The sequence below is a fragment of the Crotalus tigris genome, unplaced genomic scaffold (assembly GCF_016545835.1).
Source record: "Crotalus tigris isolate CLP2741 ecotype Arizona unplaced genomic scaffold, ASM1654583v1 scf7180000024117.2648584, whole genome shotgun sequence".
Lineage (NCBI taxonomy): Eukaryota > Metazoa > Chordata > Lepidosauria > Squamata > Viperidae > Crotalus > Crotalus tigris.
The window spans coordinates 1,313,758-1,332,885 of NW_024100394.1; the positions used below are offsets into that span (position 1 = coordinate 1,313,758).

General features: G+C 41.3%; 1 protein-coding gene across 2 annotated transcripts in view; it reads left to right on the forward strand.

Moving 5' to 3' along the window:
* MYOM2 (myomesin 2) overlaps positions 1–19,128 on the forward strand; it is an 89,748-nt gene that overhangs the window by 11,459 nt on the left and 59,161 nt on the right. For both annotated transcript variants that reach the window (XM_039322599.1, XM_039322600.1), the window contains exons 3-9: positions 929–1,045; positions 6,905–7,021; positions 9,565–9,706; positions 10,438–10,595; positions 11,652–11,744; positions 17,537–17,625; positions 17,714–17,764. In XM_039322599.1, the coding sequence (XP_039178533.1) occupies positions 929–1,045; positions 6,905–7,021; positions 9,565–9,706; positions 10,438–10,595; positions 11,652–11,744; positions 17,537–17,625; positions 17,714–17,764 (767 nt within the window). The remainder of the gene's footprint in view (positions 1–928; positions 1,046–6,904; positions 7,022–9,564; positions 9,707–10,437; positions 10,596–11,651; positions 11,745–17,536; positions 17,626–17,713; positions 17,765–19,128) is intronic.

Below are 19,128 nucleotides of genomic sequence, written 5' to 3' on the forward strand. Positions count from 1 at the left end.
AGAAAGAAATACAAATTTGCCAATCTCAACCTTCACAAGTTACTCTGCTTTAAAGGGTGATCCAAGAGACCACAGAATTTCAGATGATTTGCCCCTCATGGCCCCACCTCCATGCAAGCACCACTTGGTCTATTGCAAATTCCAAGATGGAGAGTTTTATGCAAGAGTCCAGAATTATGCTGTGAACAAGCCTCATGGGAGATAACTGAATTATTCTACCTGGGAATGTTTTGCTTGGAAAGAGGAACATCTTTTTCTTTATTGTTTGAAGTTGATTTATCATTTCCATCAGAATGAGGCCTAGAGTGGGAAAAGTGTTGTTTCAGATTCCTACAACTGTGTTATAGACATTGAACTTTAGTGTTTCTGACTTCCTTCCTCTTCCTTATCCATCTCAAAGCTCCAATTTATTATTTGAAATAATTTCAGTACCAATTTGACTTTTGTGTGGTAGGTCAGGGATTACACTCCCCAAAAGAGTGGCTGGGTGCTAGGGCCAAAGTAAAATGCAATTTACTTTAAAATTTAATTAAATACAGTCAATATGATTGAAGTTGTGTAATTAGTATCCTCTTTTTATCATAATAAACTTGGTAACACTTTTGCAGATAGGTAAGAATCATATCTAAGGCCTTTGTAGGTTGTACCTCTCTGATCTATGTGATCTAGGACCTTGCCATCTTAACTGAAACAGCAATGGTCTAGATTAGGATCCCAATTCAGAATAAAACATCCTATTAGATTATCTTCTATTTAAAAGGTAGGCAAAGAGAGATGTGAAATGTAAGAATAGGTGATGTATACAAATTTGTCGATGGTCAGTTTTTTCTTTGCCTCAAAAGCTATAGAAAGCTTAAACTTGTTCAATGTGTTGCTGCCATTGTTATTATTATCACTACTACTAGAAGTATTATTTTGCATTTTGAAGGGCTGCTTCTAGACAGGCCTACCAAACATCATCCAGCCTAGGAAGAACAACATGCGTACTATGTGCCCCAAAACGCCATATAACGTTTGAAGAGGCCTCACAGGAATCCCAGAAAAGGTAAAACTTTCTGCAGCTATAACAATAAAGGTATCCAGGGCCAAACATTTGTCTACTGTTTGGCTAAGCAGCTTTAGGGAACTGGCATGTGGAGAAAATGCCCTTGATTGAAATGCTTAGATCTAGCAAAGGTGAGTGAAAAAAGTAGAGTAGCAGTTGGTCCATATAAAGAAGAAAGCCAGAGGGGAGGAACTGGGAGGAACATTAGGAAAAAGAAAGAACAGAGAGATTTTTATTGTCAAGAGTTGCTGAAAAAGCAAAGGTCATGTTTAACATGTTGAGTTGGAATACTCAGCTAGATCTTGGACAGCTTTTTAAAAATTTCTTCTAACAGTTCATGGGGAGTGATGCTTATCTCCATAGCTTCACAGATATGGAGTCTCAGGAATATCCCTGAATGTCGCTTGGAACACTGTTGTAAAAACTGTTTAGGGCTCTCTTGCTCTTGCTCTCAAAGGTCTTCAGAAAAGAAAGAAAATTATCTTGAAAATTTTCAAATCCTCATTGCTCTGGTGGGTTGGCTAGTGAGAGCTGTCAACATGCATATACTTGCTGCATAGCAGGTTTTTCATTAATTTATTAGATCTAGAATACCGAAGCATTGGGTGTCTCCTAAATCTCATACTTGATATAAGACAATGTCAACCAACAGGAACAGAGCATGCGCACAAGGCTGGTGCCACTCTGTCTGGTCCCCGGGCAGCTTTTGGAATGCCCGGGACCAATGCAACGTCCCGAGCCTGCTTTTGCAGGCTCAGGACACAACACCCCTCCCCCCTACATGGAACATACTTCGCGTACACTCATGTACTGTACTTAATGCATTGGGAAGAGTGGCATACAGTTGCATTATTCAAATGCAAGGAGTGTGGACTACTTGAGTCTGCCCTCAGGCAAACCCTCTTCAATATTGATTAATACAATAAATGTATCTGAAATAAAAAAAATAATACAAAATAATCTGCCCACAAGTTACTCCCACTATTCAGGGGCCTCATGAACAGGTCCCTCATGATTTGACAGCAACTTCACAAAGTCTCTCAGATGTTTGGGTGGGCACTTGGCCCGCTGCGACCTTCTAAAGCCCAGAGAGATTGTCTGGCCCACCTGCTCGCCTACGAGGCTAGGCAGGCCAGGGCGTTGCTGCCCTAAATCCCCAGGTGACCCTGGTGAGGGTGACTGGCCTACCTGCTCACCTACCAGGCTAGGCAGGCCAGGACTTTGCTGCCCCAAATACCCGATTGACCCACCCAGCTGCTGGCTGGCTGGACCCTCTAAATCCAAACCATCATACCTTGGAGGAGTGGAAGTCCCTGAGACCACAGTGGACCCCTCTTGGGAACACTGTCCCTCGAGCCCAAGGCCAGCAGATCGAGAGGGCTGGGTAGCGGAAGTACCCCAGTACTCTGTGGCCCCCGAGGTGCCAGAGTCAGGAGTTGCCTCCATGGCAACCCCTTTTGCTGGAGACCTTCTTTTGGGAGCAATTGCGGAATTAGGCAAGCGCCCCTGATGGAATTCCTTTTCTCTTGCTGCTTGTGATTTGTGTGGATACCCCAGGTCAGTCTCCCTGTCTGGAGCACTATCTGACATATGTGAATACTGTGGATACCCCTGGTGTGACTCCCTGTCTGGAGTAATTATGGATGTGTGGGATGATCCCCTATCCAGTGAAGTCCTGTTAGGAGCACTTGCGGAACCTTGGGATGAATCCCAAACAGCCTCAGTAGCAGCTGGTGAGGGCCTATTAGGCCTGGGAACCTGTGATCCAGAATGCATATTATGGTCCTCCTCTTCCTCCCCAGAGCAGAGCCAGGAGTGGAAGGGTGAGAGTCCAGTCTCCAACGCAGTTGGTCTATGTGTCTGCGAAGAACGCGGCTGTCACCCAAGGCAACTTCGTATGACAACAGACCAAAGATGTCCAGGCCCATAGTTTCTTGCCCAAACCAGATCGCCCACCTGGAGTCTCCTAGGTGCCCGCAGTTGTGACACCTGTGAAGCCACCTGATCAGGGTGCAGCCTGTCCAGTTTAGTGATGAGGCGGCGACCCCAGCAGAGTTCAACAGGGCTCTTCCCTGTGGATGTGCATGGTGTGGTGCGGTGTGCAAGAAGGAAATCTGCTAACCTGTGATGCCAATTACCATAAATCAGTTTCTTGAGGGCATCTTTGGTGGTGTGCACCATTCTCTCTGTCAGTCCGTTGGAGGATGGATGGAAGGGAGCCAATGGTGATGCCAGATCAGGTTGGCCTGAAGAAAAGTCTCGCACTCAGAAGACATAAATTGAGGGCCATTATCTGAAACCAGAACATCTGGAAGACCATGTGATGCAAAAATTCCTCTCAACACCTGGATGGTCCTGGCAGTAGTAATGGAGGAAACAGGAACAACCTCTAGCCACTTGGAATGGCTATCAACAACAACCAGGAAGAATTGCCCCTGAAAGGGCCCAGCATAATCTATATGCACCCTAGATCATGGGGTTTGAGTTTCCTCCCACTTATGTACTGGGGCCTGAGACATTTCAGGCCGAGACTGTTGGCACATTTGGCACCCGTGCACCTGGGCCTCGATGGCTTTACCGAGCCCAGACCACCAAAGATGGCTGCGCACAAGCACTTTCATCCTGACTATACCAGGATGTCCCTCATGCAGAGAGATCAAGATTCTAGATCTCAATGAGGCTGGAATCACTATCCTGCTACCCCATAACAGGCAACCCTTGAAAGTGGAAAACTCATGCTTCTTGTGCCAGAAGCTTGTCAGGCCATCCTGACAATACCCATGTCAGCACGCGTGTAAGCATGTGATCAGTGGCAGTTTCTGCAGCCATGTCCCTAGCATTGAAGGGAGACTCTGGCAACTCCTGAATGGAAAAAATATTAATGGCTGGAGCAGGATCTGGCTCTAATTGGTTCAGGAGTAATCTGCTCAGGCCATCTGCATGACCCATTTCTTTTCCTGGTTTGTGAACTAATGTATAGTCATATGCTGACAGGAAAATGGACCATCTCAGCATACGAGGAAAAATGATATCTGGGGTCTGTTTGTTAGTGGTAAACAAACCCAGCAGAGGCTTATGGTCAGTATAGACCGTGAAATGGTGGCCAAATAAGAAATCATGAAATTTCTTAATGCCATCCACTATGGCCAAGACTTCTCTGTCAATTTGAGCGTAATTCCGCTCTGCAGAGGACAGAGTCCTTGAGTAATAGGCCACAGGGACCTGTGTCCCATCAGCCTTCAGATGGCTCAGTACAGCTCCCACCCCATAAGGAGATGCATCGCATGTGATGCAAACAGGCAGTTGCTCATTGAAATGCGCTAAAACAGCATTAGAAGTGAGCAAGGCCTTAACCTAATTAAAACTCTTGTCATGGACTTTAGTCCACTGCCAAGGAGCCTGCTTATCTAAGAGCCTGTGTAATGGCTCTGCCACTGCAGCTTTATTTGGGAGAAATGCATGGTAAAATTTTAATAGCCCCAAGAAGGCTTGTAGCTCACTCTTAGACTTAGGGCTTGGGGCCTGCTGGATAGCTTGCAATTTGGTTTCAGCAGGGTGAATGCCTTGAGCATCAATCCTGAATCCTAAGAAGTCAGTAGAAGTGACTCCTATCTTACATTTATCCTTCTTTAGTTTAAGACCTGCTTTTCGAAAACAAAGCAAGGCAGCCCTTAATCTTTCTGCTAAATTTTGAGATGACTCCCCAGCAATATCATCGAAGTAGGGACAGACCTCAGGAATACCTCAAAGTGTGCTCTCCATGATACTTTGGAATATGCCAGGGGCTAGATTTACCCCAAATTGCAGTCTCTTGACCTTGAAGCCCCCCCTGTGAGTTACAATAGTTTGGGCCTCTGCACCTGCGTCATCAACAGGTAGCTGTTGATAGGCCTGTGCCAGGTCAAGCTTCGCAAAAATGCATCCCCCCTTGAGGGAGGCCAGAATGTGACTTACCACAGGCACTGGATAAGCGTGCTGTTGCAGCGCCTTATTCAGTGTGCACTTATAGTCTGCACATATACGTATGTCCCCATTAGCCTTTAGAGGTGTTACTATGGGGGTTTCCCATGGACTTGAATCCACAGGTTCTAGAATGTCTGCTGGAACAATTTGTCCAGCTCAGCATCAATCTTACCTTTGAGGGCAAAAGGTACCCTCCTAGGCTTAATCCTGATGGGCGTGATTGTTGGGTCTAACCGTAGCGAAATGGGAGGCCCCTTGTAGGATCCTAGCTCTGAACTAAACACATCTGCAAACTCCTTGCCAAGCTGTGCAGCCCAGTTACCTGGATTCCCAGAGCCTCAAACAAATCGATTCCAATAAGACTCGTACGTTCACCTCCAACAACCACCACATCTAGGGAACCTTCAAAATCCTTATACTGCACCCTAAGGGGCCTCCCCCTTAACACACACCATAGAATTTTGAAAATCAGTGAGTATTAGATTCGATGGCCTGAGTTTAACTCGAAGGCCACTACTGCTGCAAATACTTTTGAAGGTGTCAAGTGAAATGATTGATAGAGTGGACCCTGTGTCCAGCTCCATCAATAAGGGAACCCCTTGCAACCTTACGTTAATGGAAAGTTTCTTCTTAAGGGGCTTGTGTGTCCCTGTTCTTAGAATGCTCCTGCGCGATGCGCAGAAACCCACCCTGTTTTGGCTGGGGACTCTGGTACCTTTCTGAAGCAATTCTTCCCGCGGTTGAACCTTCTGGCGACCCAAACAGATGGATGCAATGTGGCCCTGCCTGCCACATGCCCTGCAAATGGCGGAGCGAAACCTGCAGTCAGCTCGCTTGTGGTGTCCTCCGCACCCAAAGCATTGAAGCGATGCTGGGGCCTTGACTGGACATCCCTTTTGCCTCTTCTCAACTGGCTGTTGAAGTCTGTCGATCTCCTCTTCAGGATCCACTTCTGATCCTTCTCGAGCGTCCTCTTGATGGATGGTAGCTGTGTCTGGAGGATTCCTGGCAAGGTGCAAGTCCTTCACAGCCCTGCCTGCTGCTTCCTCAGCTGCCACCTCTCGCAACGTATCTTGGAAGGAGACATCTTCTTTTGCAAAAATCTTTGTTGTAAGTCTCTGCTCCACAGACAAAATGATCTCGCAGCCTCTCTTCCAGATCCTTGAACTCACAAGGTCTGGCTGCTTGTCTTAAGGCCGCAATAAAGTCCGCAGCAGATTTACCCGGCCTCTGGTCTCTCAGCTCGAATGCGTGTCTCCAAGCAATGACGGATACCTTCGGCTGGAAATGTTCCTTCAACATTTTCTTCAAGTCAGCATATGTTACTGACTCCAGAGGTGCAGGGGCCACCAGATTTTCTGCGATATCAAAAGCTTCTTGTCCACAGGCACACAAAAGAGTTGCTGCCTTCAGGCCGTCTTCTCTAATCTGAACAAATACTTTATTCTCCTTCTACAACAACCAAGCAAAAGCAAAAGACATGCAGGGCTTTTTATATGGCCAGAAACCCAGACAATGTCAACCAATAGGAACAGACTGTTTTCGCGTCTTGCATAGGTGCACAAGGCTGGCGCCGCTCTGTCTGGTCTCTGGGCACCTTTTGGAATGCCCGGGACCAATGCAACGTCCCGAGCCTGCTTTTGCAGGCTCAGGACACAGCAGCAGTGGTCTAGATTAGGATCCAAATTCAGAATAAAACATCCTATTAGATTATCTTCTATTTAAAAGGTAGGCAAAGGGAGATGTGAAATGTAAGAATAGGTGATGTATACAAATTTGTCGATGGTCAGTTTTTTCTTTGCCTCAAAAGCTATAGAAAGCTTAAACTTGTTCAATGTGTTGTTGCCGTTGTTATTATTATCACTATTACTAAAAGTATTATTTTGCATTTTGAAGGGCTGCTTCTAGACAGGCCTACCAAACATCATCCAGCCTAGGAAGAACAACATGCGTACTATGTGCCCGAAAACGCCATACAACGTTTGAAGAGGCCTCACAGGAATCCCAGGAAAGGTAAAACTTTCTGCAGCTATAACAATAAAGGTATCCAGGGCCAAACATTTGTCTACTGTTTGGCTAAGCAGCTTTAGAGAACTGGCATGTGGAGAAAATGCCCTTGATTGAAATGCTTAGATCTAGCAAAGGTGAGTGAAAAAAGTAGAGTAGCAGTTGGTCCATATAAAGAAGAAAGCCAGAGGGAAAGAACTGGGAGGGACATTAAGAAAAAGAAAGAACAGAGAGATTTTTTATTGTCAAGAGTTGCTGAAAAAGCAAAGGTCATGTTTACATGTTGAGTTGGAATACTCAGCTAGATCTTGGACAGCATTTTTAAAAATTTCTTTTAACAGTTCATGGGGAGTGATGCTTATCTCCATAGCTTCACAGATATGGAGTTTCAGGAATATCCCTGAATGTCCTTGGAACGCTGTTGTAAAAACTGTTTAGGGCTCTCTTGCTCTTGCTCTCAAAGGCCTTCAGAAAAGAAAGAAAATTATCTTGAGAATTTTCAAATCCTCAGAGAGCTGTCAACACGCAAATACTTGCCGCATAGCAGGTTTTTCATTAATTTATTAGACCTTGAATACCGAAGCACTGGGTGTCTCCTAAATCTCATACTTGATATGTTCCCATGCTAGAAATAGATTTTAAAATTGGGTTGAATGCAAGTCAGTTTTTCGATTTAAAACAAACATGCAAGGTTCTAGCTAAATGCTGAAACATTGAACAACTTATCTTGAATATAGTTGCCTCCTAATCATTGGGGAGGTTTAAGGTGATCTCTCAGTTGAAGCCAGGAGATGTCCTCCTGGCAACTCTTTTCCTATCTGTGTGAATGCCTGTGTGCCCACTGTCATTCCATAGAGCAAATATATATCAGTGACCTGCTCCCAGTGTGTTATGAAAAGTAAAGTTATGGCGATATCTTCATCCCATTCCTCTGCAGTTCAGTTGAGGATCCTCATGTTTCCTCTTGGCAGTCTTACTTCTGCAATGAAGATAAATGCTGACCTTGGTTCAAGTGGCCAATCTATAGTTAGTGATTTGGTCTACCATGAGGAACTGGGTCCAGAATGTATTCCTCATGAGGCAAAATGGTTGCCATGACAGGGAAGACTTTCCTGTTTAGTTCTCATACTGCCTCAGTACCTCTAGTATGGTGGTTCCTTGGAAAAAAGGGAGCTGGCATTCACATTAGGAATACCCCAGAGGAGAAAGTGGGATGTTTGTGTTTGTGTGTATATGTGTGTGTGAGAGAGAGAGACTTATCTGACTACCTCACCTCACCAAATCATATTAGCATGTCTGTCATCGATATTTTATAGCAGTTCTGCCATGGCAGTATGATAGCATCAGCTCTTTGAATATGCTGCATAACCAACTACGCAATAGAAAAAGATGGCAATATTGAAAATATTTTACTTTTCCTGTCAGCCTTTTGCTCATTTAAATTCATATTTATTTTAGAGATGGATAGACACACATGCACACAGGATATGGCTTAGAAATGAGTTGGATATGCTGGGCTATTTATCCAGATATCTGAATCATGTCTTGCTATTTGAGAAATCTGAAATGGTATTTTTAGTACTTAAAATATCTCTCTAGAGCTCGAAGCAATTCCAAGTTATTTATGTAGGTGTCTAAATGTTCTTCTTATTGGTTTCACTACTTTAGAGATGTACCAAGATCCTTCCTTCCTTCCTTCCTTCCTTCCTTCCTTCCTTCCTTCCTTCCTTCCTTCCTTCCTTCCTTCCTTCCTTCCTTCCTTCCTTCCTTCCTGTTATGTAAAGCAGAGGAGGGCTGGCTAACATTGGTTTTTGGGTATCAAGAAAGATGATAGAGTGGAGACAGGAGGAATTGTTCCATGAAATTTGTTTTGTGTAAACCTCTCTGTAAAGACAACACAAAGCATCTTTATTCAAAATAGGGACTTTCCTGCTTTTTTATGAATTTCTTCCCTGTGATAGGGGATTCTCCACCAAAGAATCTCAAGATAGTCTAATGTATTTAGTGCATTAGATTAAGTCTGGAAAATACTATGTCCTTATTGGATGTTTCGTTGTTTATTGTATGATTTTGATCACAGTATTACCAACCACAAGGAATTTTTGTGAGGATAAAATGGGATGTACATGGAGGCATCTTAGAGGAAAGGTACAACTTAGCTTGCAAAGTTCTCAGTCACTTTTATAGAGTTTATTTATTTATTAGATTTTGATCCCACCTTTACTATTTTTGTAAATAACTCAAGGCGGTGAACTTACCCAAATGTTCTCTTCCTATTTTTCCCTCAACAACAACCCTGTGCAGTGGGTTGGGCTGAGAGAGAGTGACTGGCCCAAGGTCACCCAAATGGCTTTCATGGCTAAGGAAGGACTAGAACTCCCAATCTCCTGGTTTCTAGGCCAGTGCCTTCACCACTACACCAGAATGTAGTTTTTCCAACTTAATACTGTCAAAGGGATAACTATCATAACTTTCTCTGGCCTTCTGATAACAGTACGATCGCTTTGATACTGGGTGAAATCTAACTAGTTTTCCCTCTGATCTTGCAGGAGTCACGAGCAAAAGTCCCTGCACTGGAGTGAACAGAGGAGGATCCGATATGTCAGGAGTTTGGCTGCTTTAGAGGATGAGCTTCGCATAGCCCGATTCCTTGCTAGAGAACAATTGGATAAAGTTGCCATACAGAGGATGGTACCTTATTTTCATTTCTTTTCTATTGGTTGAAAATAATGTCCATCAATTATTTGTTTTCCTACCAGAACAGGCTGAACACCAGGGTTCATAACTTACATTCAACCATCATTTATTTGAACCATGATTTGTTGAATAAGTCACAAGGACTGGATTGCCATGTTATACTGTATTCCAGGGATCTCCAAACTTGGCAACTTTAAGACTTGTAGACTTCAACTCCCAGAATTCCCCAGCCAGCATGGGAGTTGAAGTCCATAAGTCTATTAAAGTTGCTAAATTTGGAGACCTCTGCTGTATCCCATAATTTACAAAACATTGTTGCTTGCATAAAGTTAAGGCAAAATGAAGCAAGCCAACCTCATTATCACAACAGTTACAGTTGGCCCAAAGTCACACCTGTCATCGACAACTTTGGTTAATTGACACCATTGCTTATTTCTTTCTAGAGAGTATTCCTATCCAATGTCTATAGAATTTGGAGGTTTTTCAAATGCATTTATTAATATTCTAATTATTTATTTAGTGGTAGTTTGAATTAAATGAACTAATTCCGGTTAATAAAATAACACATCTTAGTTAAGTCATGTCCTCAGGGATTATTAAAAAAACATTAACATGTGGGCTATTGATTTTCTAAATTTAAAAAAATGCTATAAAATTATAACTTAGCTTAATGTATGAACACATTAATTGTGTTATTGAATTATTTTCCCACAATTACTATACAGGTAGAGGAAAAAATGGCCTTGGAAAGATATGCGGTTGAAGAAAGCATCAGCCGAGCCCCAGAATTTTTAGTGCGGCTGAGATCCCATACGGTGTGGGAAAAGATGTCCGTCAGGCTTTATTGTACAGTCCAAGGATTTCCCACCCCTGTCGTACAATGGTAAGCCTGTGACTCTTTCCAGGAATCTCAAGATGGTGCTAAGTGTTATTCATGTAATAACCCAGCTATTAAATGTCACTTTTATATTGGCTATGTTTAAGAAGCTTTTATAATCCTCAAAGACATTCTGGATGGATGCCGTTGCCTTGACATGAATGAAACAGGAGTTTCCGACTTTATACTTGAAAGCATTGATTGGAGATTTCAGAGTTTGAAATGGGTTGCATGCTGAGATGTTCATTGAGAAAAGATCAGGGGACAGAGTGCCATATGCCATTCAAAGTTGAATAACTCTTCAATCAGTCGTTATGTCCCAATTGATTTTAAGAGCGCTTCTTCATTAGGATATAAAAATATAAGAGCTTAAAACTCAATAGAGAAAATGACATTCAGTTAAACTATGGGTAATATGCAGCAAGCATCATATTCTAAATCTAATCTCAGGGTACCTCAAATCTAACCTCAGAGTACCTCTGTGTGTAACCTTTGCATAGCTCCCGAAGAAATCCCACAATGTCATCCATGTTTGGCAGCTGATCTAATTTACTTTTGGTTGAAACTACTGCAAAGCTAGTTTGCGTTTTGAGATACTGCTTTGGGAAGTTATAGGTCAGCTACTTCGCAATTTATGGAAATGTTAGCATCATCCCACCTCAGGTTCCTGGGCCACAGCTTTTCTAACAGGTCTTCAAGAGAGAAGTTAACTTAATGGCTTTTCAAAGTGCCATCTTATATCTATATCTATATCTATATCTATATCTATATCTATATCTATATCTATATCTAATTTTTTAATAATAGACCAAATCCCAAGACATGCCAAATCTTGCAGTTTCACCCAAAAACTCATGGTGATTTTGATTCTTGCTTGTTTCTGCAATAGTTTTCTAATACCACTTCTATTTATGTTGATGGTCATCAAAAATGAAGCCAACAGCTAGTGTCTTTCCTATCAAACTATAGAGTGACATCAGTTTTGCCTGAATTACATTGCAATTTGCTTTTCAGCATAAGCTGCAAGATTTTGATTTTTGTATGTTTGGTTTTGCTTCTCAGGTACAAAAATGAAGAATTGATTACTCCTGCAAGTGAGCCTGGAAAGTACACAATGGAAAGCAAATATGGAGTGCACGTGTTGGATATAAACAGGTACATATCTCTGATGGAGCCCTTATTAAGGCAATTTGATACTTATTTTACAAAAAATCAATCCCATCAAAATCCATAAGACTGATTGCCAGTTATGGAGTATAGGAGATCTGCCTACAGTTGAATACATATTGTGGTTTGGGTTCTTTGTGAAAGTTAATTTTCCATCCACCACCCAACTCTCACATCTGAATCTTTGTCACCCATGAAAAAGACACCATAAGCAAGGGAGATTCTGGCTCAGTCAGATCTACCCACTCTGTACCTCAGTGTTTCTCAACCTTGATAATATGTCGATGGAATTGTCTGGAAGCTGAGTCATAGCAGCTGGACTTCTTTTCTTTTTGACTCTCTGATGGTTTGAGATAGTTGGATTTATGCCAAAATGGAAAATCCTTCTCTCAATGGAGGTGGCACCTCAGACACAACTTGTCCCCCTTTCATATGCTACTCTTGCATCAGTCCCCAGGAAGACGAAGATCACATCACAGTCTCCAAGGAGGAAACACTTAATGACCCATTTAGGAGAAAGGACTCTTAACGACTCTCGGCCTACTCACCTAATGAGCCTGTCCAGATTAGGTGAGAAATGAAATGACCCTGGGGAACCCCTAACCAACTCACTCAGACTGAAGAAGCTTCTTGGATAAGCAGTGAAACATTTCAAACCAAAAAGAAATGATGTCCAGTTGCTATGACTCGACCTCCAGTCAATCTTGGCCACTTTAAGATGCGTGGACTTCAACTCCAGAATTTCCCAGCCAGTATAGAGTTGCAGTCCACACATCTTAAAGTAGCTAAGGTTGAAAAACTCCGTTCTATGATATATTCTTCCCCAGGTAAGCTCTGGAAAAAGACAAAGGTCTTTATTTGGCTCATAGGGAGAGGATGGGAACTCTTCCTTCACTTCTTTAGCAACGATGGGGATGAGGAGAGGTGCTGCTGGGAGGCAAAATAGGACTATAAATACACAATGCAGACTGCACTGACACACAATCACACAGTGTGTTCTGTGTCCCAGTCCATTAAACCAAACATTTATATTCACTTTTGTGAGCTTTATTTATTTATTTTAAGAATCCTTGCGTATGCACATGTCCGTGGCCTAGTTAATGGTATTCATTTTCACCTGGGATTTTCTTCAGAAAGCACCATGATTTCTCTTGCACTTTCTATTCTCTCTATCATTATTTCCCTTTTCCTTTCTGAGCTTAGCTTCTATTGTCTTTTATTATATATATTTTAAAAAACATTAAAAATATATCCTTAAAAAAGGAAGCACCAGGCCTTGAGATATAATTCTTTTTGTTCCAGTGCAAATCTGATGAAAATCTCCCCATCTTTCCCACAGCAGAAACCTCAAGAAGAGGGCAGTGTGCTTTCCTTTCCGTAGGGACAAGGGACAGTCTGAGAGCAGAATTTGAAGAGCTTGTGGTTAAAAGAGTTTGATCCACTCTCCCTAGCTTTGCATTATGGTCCTGATGTACGTTGTCCTCCCTTTGGCCCATTATTATATCCAAATCCAGTTGCAGCTTGCTACACATCTAATGCAGTGGCATTCATCCCTGGATCTTTGCCACAAGCAATTTGGTTTCCAAACGCTCCGCAGAAGAAAAATCAGATCATAGATGTGACATTTCATCTACTTTGGCCATTGTTTATAAACTATTATAAATCAAGGTCCCTGGAATTAGCTGCCATACACATCAGAGGATGTGATTTAGTTGAATGTTAATGTCTGAATGAACTTTCCCTTCACAGGGCTCTTTTCCTTTTATGCAAAGTTGTTTTGGAGGCTATACCGAATATTCCTGTTTTACCCACTACACGTAATACAGTTATTTATTAAATATCTGAATAACTGCCTGATATTTTCAGGATATCTTAACAGTTAGGATGCTCTACGTATTTCAGTATTCTTCTCAGCTGTTCATGCCACTGAGCTGAGTTTCAAGTCATCTGATATGTGGTCACTTAAAGCCACTGAGCAGTTTCTTGGCTCTCACCTTCCCGGGTCTCTGAAGCTGAGGCTGAGAAAGCCTTTCCTTCTGATGTGAGTGTGTGACATTCATTCCTAGGAACATACGAGCACTCCTTGGCTCCAGTGGGAACATTCTTTAGGAGCCAAAGTGATGGCATCGTCTCATCATTTTAAAGTTGCTACTGGGTACCTTTTTATCTACGCAATTGGATGTCTCGGTGGACTTTTACATCTGCCCAAAAGTCTAAAGGTTTTAAATTTTGGTCAAACCAATTCTATCATCTGTCTCTGTCTCTGTCTTTGTCTCTATCTCTGTCTCATCTATCTATCTATCTATCTATCTATCTATCTATCTATCTATCTATCTATCTATCTATCTATCTATCTATCAGCGGTCATCTATCTATATCAGGGGTGTTAAACTGCTGGCCCACGGGCCAGATGCGTCATGCGGAAGCCACACCCACGCCATTGCTGGCAATGGCAAAACAGTTCTGATATGTTGCACAACGTTACGTGACATCACGAGTTTGACATGTCTGATCTATATCTTCTGTTCTCTGTCCTCTACTATCTCTCTCTCTCTCTCCTAACTATTTAGCTATCATGTATCTATTCTATCTATTATTCTCTCTCTCTCCCTCCAAATATGGAATCTTATTTGACTCCCCAAAGATATTCATGTCCTTCTTGAAGGTAAACAAAAAGACAGAAGGCTTTACTTTCATTCCCAACCCTTAATTCTTCCTTCTTTCTACACAATGCACACTATGTGTATAGATTCCAGTACAATTTCTTATGCTCTGGTTTATAAACCTCTGGCATCCATTGATTTCATCCTGGATCACATTATATGGTTGCTTTTGAGAATGGAAGCTATTTGCCAAAGCAATATATGCTAATAGATGCATTTACTTAGGTGTGGCTGGGAACGTTGCCTGATTATAACTGGATAGCTGCCATAAAAAGGAAAAGACAAAACCCTTTTCTAGCCCCCCCTCTGTGTGTGTGTGTGTGTGTGTGTGTGTGTGTGTGTGTGTGTGTGTGTGAGCATATAATAAAAGTAGTGGGCATGGAGCCTAACAATTACCAAGGAGTATGTCTGTAGGTACATTGTTGTTAAACCATCTAGTCAGATCCTTGTAGTAATTATATTTGCTGAATGACAGAAGGACATATTTAAAATTTTCACTAGTTAAATTCTATTTTGACATGAAATTCAATTATTCTCTCACATGGATAATCTGATTTAATACCTTCCTCCCTCCCTCCCTCCCTCCCTCCCTCCCTCCCTCCCTCCCTCCCTCCCTCCCTCCCTCCCTCCTTCCTTCCTTCCTTTTGTCACATTCTCTCTTACTAATTTGCTTTTATGAATATAAACATTCAGGCTTCTCTTTGGGCCAGACTTCCCATGATCCAGATCTGTGATTCTTCTGCAATACGGTCAAGCAGCCTGGGTGAAAGGATGATCCAACTAATAACTTAGGGAATTAATGTTAGGGAAGCCCTGTGCTGTTTTCCCAAGAGAAATGCTCTCCTCACTCCAGTTCTGTTAATTCTACTTGGAAGCAAGAAAAAACAGAAGCCTACTATAAGAACAACAGTGCCCACAGAATAAATTTCTGGAAATACATAGGAAATATCTCTGGTTCAGTGTGGACAATTGAAACCTATGTGGTCTTTTTCATATTCTTCCTTTTTTTTGATACACATTCTTTGCTGTGCTACTCCTTTAGCCACAAGATGCTTCAGGAGTGATAATTGTAAGAACTGTTTGTCACCAAGGGTGTTACTTTTTCTCAAGGAAATTGGAAATTTAACACATCTAGGCTGAAGGGAGTTGGCAGTAAACAGAGCTCTATAAATATTGATGTGGTAACTGCATGAGACTTTCTGTTATATTATTGGTGAAGCCCAGAATATATTTTACCTTTTACCATTCCAGCAACATTAAGTTGAAAAATTCACTCCAAATGGAATAAATCTAACCCAAGTATTAATTGCTAGCTATGTTGAGGCTCCTTGACATGAACAGCAAGACTTTTTTTTTTAAAAAGAAATCCTTTTAATTCAAACTTTATCCCTCACGGATTTTTTTTTAACAGCAATCGTGTCATGTATTTTTGTAACACAAGACATTTTTTCTGAGATTTTGTGACTTCTAATAGAACACAGTGCAATGCAGAAGTGAAGATTTGCCTCTAGGGGGAGCTGTAGTCCTTATATATAACTAAAGTGAGTCATAAATGAGTTTTCGAAATGAATATGCCACTTCTGAGTAATGTCATAATGCCTAAATCCTCTGACTATAAGGTCTTCATGTTTTTTTTGTCTTCTTCTTCCTCTTTCAGTCCCTTCTTCTCATTTAAAATAGGGCTCTGATAAGCCTTCTGTCTTTTGTAGAAAATAACCTTGCTTCACCATAAAATCTCTGGCTCTGTGGCAGTTGTTGCCCAGACTTTCTGCGTCACTTTTTGTCCTTCAAACCATTTTGCGTAACATCCCCAGTCAAATACGAAAGCAACATTACATTTCTTTTCCTGGACGTTCTCAAGAGTTCTTTCCTCCTTCCACTTGAACTTTGGAGAGGAAATCTGATGCTTAAACTTTCAATCAAAGGCATGGAAACTTTAAAGAGACACCCACAAAGATGAAGTCTATAATTTAGTAATGTGATCCCAGATGCAGCCACGTCTTCTTATTTATATCAGGAGACAAATCAAAGAGTTTATTTTATTTTATTATATTTTTGCAGGAGATTAGGTGCTTGGAGAGCCAGTGAAAACAGCATTCTAATATGAGTCCCTAACAGCTTTTGATGTTTTATATTATTCTTACCAAGTCATTTGTTGCAGTGGACAATTTTGATTCTAATATCAGATTTTAAGGCATTGGATGAAAGGTACCTGCCTTTATGAATATAATTCTAGTTGGTCTACATAGGTTTTCTAATAAAACTTCATTCAGCCATTAATTTGTCCGGGGAGTCAGTCACAAAACACTTCAAGACACTTAGCTGTCCTATGATATTAATTTAACAAAGAGCAGAATTTCTTTCTGTGCTATATTTCTGGATGCCATCTTGTACTCTCATCAAAATTGTTTTTATCTGTACTTGCAAGGTTATTTTAAGTTGCAGAGTGAGTGCAGAAGCTACAATAACTCACCGCCCAAAAAGTAATAGCTTGACCTACAGCTGATCCAGTCCTGATCAAAGGTGGCTTGAACCCATGGCCTCTCATCTTTGGAGAGAGAGACTGATAAAGGACAAGAGAGAGTGTAATTGAAGCAATTGCATTGGCCATTTGTGATATACTTTTATTTAGCAGAAAGAGTCGGGGGAAATGACGGGAAAGAGAAAAGATAGATCTCATTTACTCGGACAAAGAAAAAATAATAATACACAAGAAAATGTAGTTCACGTTGCAGAAGTTTCTCTACTATTATACAGCAAGTGATGTGTAGCGTTTTCCTTTTCCTTGGTTTGATGAAAGCCTGCTCTATAGTAAATTAAATCTCAGTTATGGAAATAAGGTAATAAAATGCAGAAGAAAGCAACTATCTGTTAGAAACCAGCACAATCAGAACCACTAAACATTAAATTGTCTCTCCAGATGCTTGACAATTGTCCCTCCTGTATGCAGGCCACAGAAAGGCCCTGTTGGGTCCGTAGTGGGATTGCATGATAGTCAAACTCTGTTTGCCTCCTAGATTAACGCCCCTCCTCCCAACACACCTATATCAGCATTTGAAGGGAAATATCAGTTATTTTCTTTGATGTGATCCATCGTTTGTTCTTTTTGTTGTTTAGGGCTCACTATGATGACACTGCTACCTATACTGCAGTGGCAACAAATGTACATGGACAAGCCTCAACCAATGCCGCTGTGATTGTGAGAAGTGAGTAAAGCCACATGATGATGTGAAACAGATACACATGTGGGAATACTTGAATGACTTGGTTCACAATGTTGTCGCTTTCTTCCAGGATACAGAGGGGATGAAGAACCGTACCCTGTTGGACTATTTCCCTATCGCTGTAAGTTCTCCTTGTAGTTCGAAGCAACTCTAGACCTGTTGTTGTAGAAGTGAGAGACTTGAGTCAGCTCTTTCAAGGAAAGGGAAGTTTATTGCGCAGGTTCAGAGAGCTATCATAGCTAAAAAAGTCTGAACACCAGACTAGGCATTGATGATTATTTTTATAACCCTTCATACGTGGTTATTTCCTGAGTAAGTCATATTCCATACATGGTTACATTCTATAGTTCCTTATTCTAACATAGGAAAATTACTAGACATGATTATAATCGATAGTTCCTCTTTTACATAGGAATGCTTTTAGCAGTTTTCAATACACCATGTGATAAACAGTTTGCAATATATCATGTGCAAAGCTGAGAACAGGATGTCTGGCCATTCTAATTTTAAGGGTTGTCTGGTAAGCAGGAAAACCTCCCTTTTACCCACATTCTCTATCGGACAATCAGTATTTTTCCAGCTTCCCACTTTACTGTCATAAGCCTCAAAGATGTTCCTTCCCCTAGAATCTCATTTAAAAGACTACCAGAGAAGTTTACTATTAGGCTCAATTCAAGAAGTTGGTTTTGACCTAGAAAGTTCAACCGGTGGATCAGGAGCACTTAACGGTCTATTAACTTGCACTCCGCTTTCAGTTTAAGATGGGCCTCTCTCCTGGATAGGTGCTCTTTCTAAATAATGTCTATAAGGATTACAAGCAGGAACTTCTTATCCACTTGAGTTTATTATTTATGCTAAACCTTTTCCCAATTCTGAAAGAGGGTCTTGTGAAATTCCAACCCCCAAACCATTTATTTTTAAGCACTTAAAAGCAAATCTTACATTTTATTAAAAAGTATATATATTGTCTTTAGAATCTATCTATCCATCTCTCTCTGTCTCTCTCTCTCTGTCTCTGTCTCTCCCTTCTATCCATTCACTTACCCACATAGAGAAAAAGAGAGTCTAGAGTTTCTAATATTTATTTGTAGCTATTGTGATATTACTTCAAAAGGAAATGTGCATATTTAATGCATTTTAATCCCTGGCGTCAAACTTGGAAAAGACAGATGGTATTTTTATACACCAATAATTTTAAAAATGGCATATATTAGGCACAGGTAAAACTTTTGGTTTCCTGAGTTCATTGTTCTGACCCTGGCCATGGGAATCATTGGTGCTCTCTGGGCTTGGTTGTTTTCTTGCAGATATTTTATTATCCAACTAGGTAACATCTTTTAAGCCAGGCTTTGTGTGTATCCCTTTGAAACTCCAAACATATCTGACATAGTCTGCAGAGGAACACAGAAATCTCTTTTTTTTTTCCCTGACTAGATAGGTAAAGACATTTTCCAGGAGCTTAGAGAAGAGCTTGACTCCTAATTC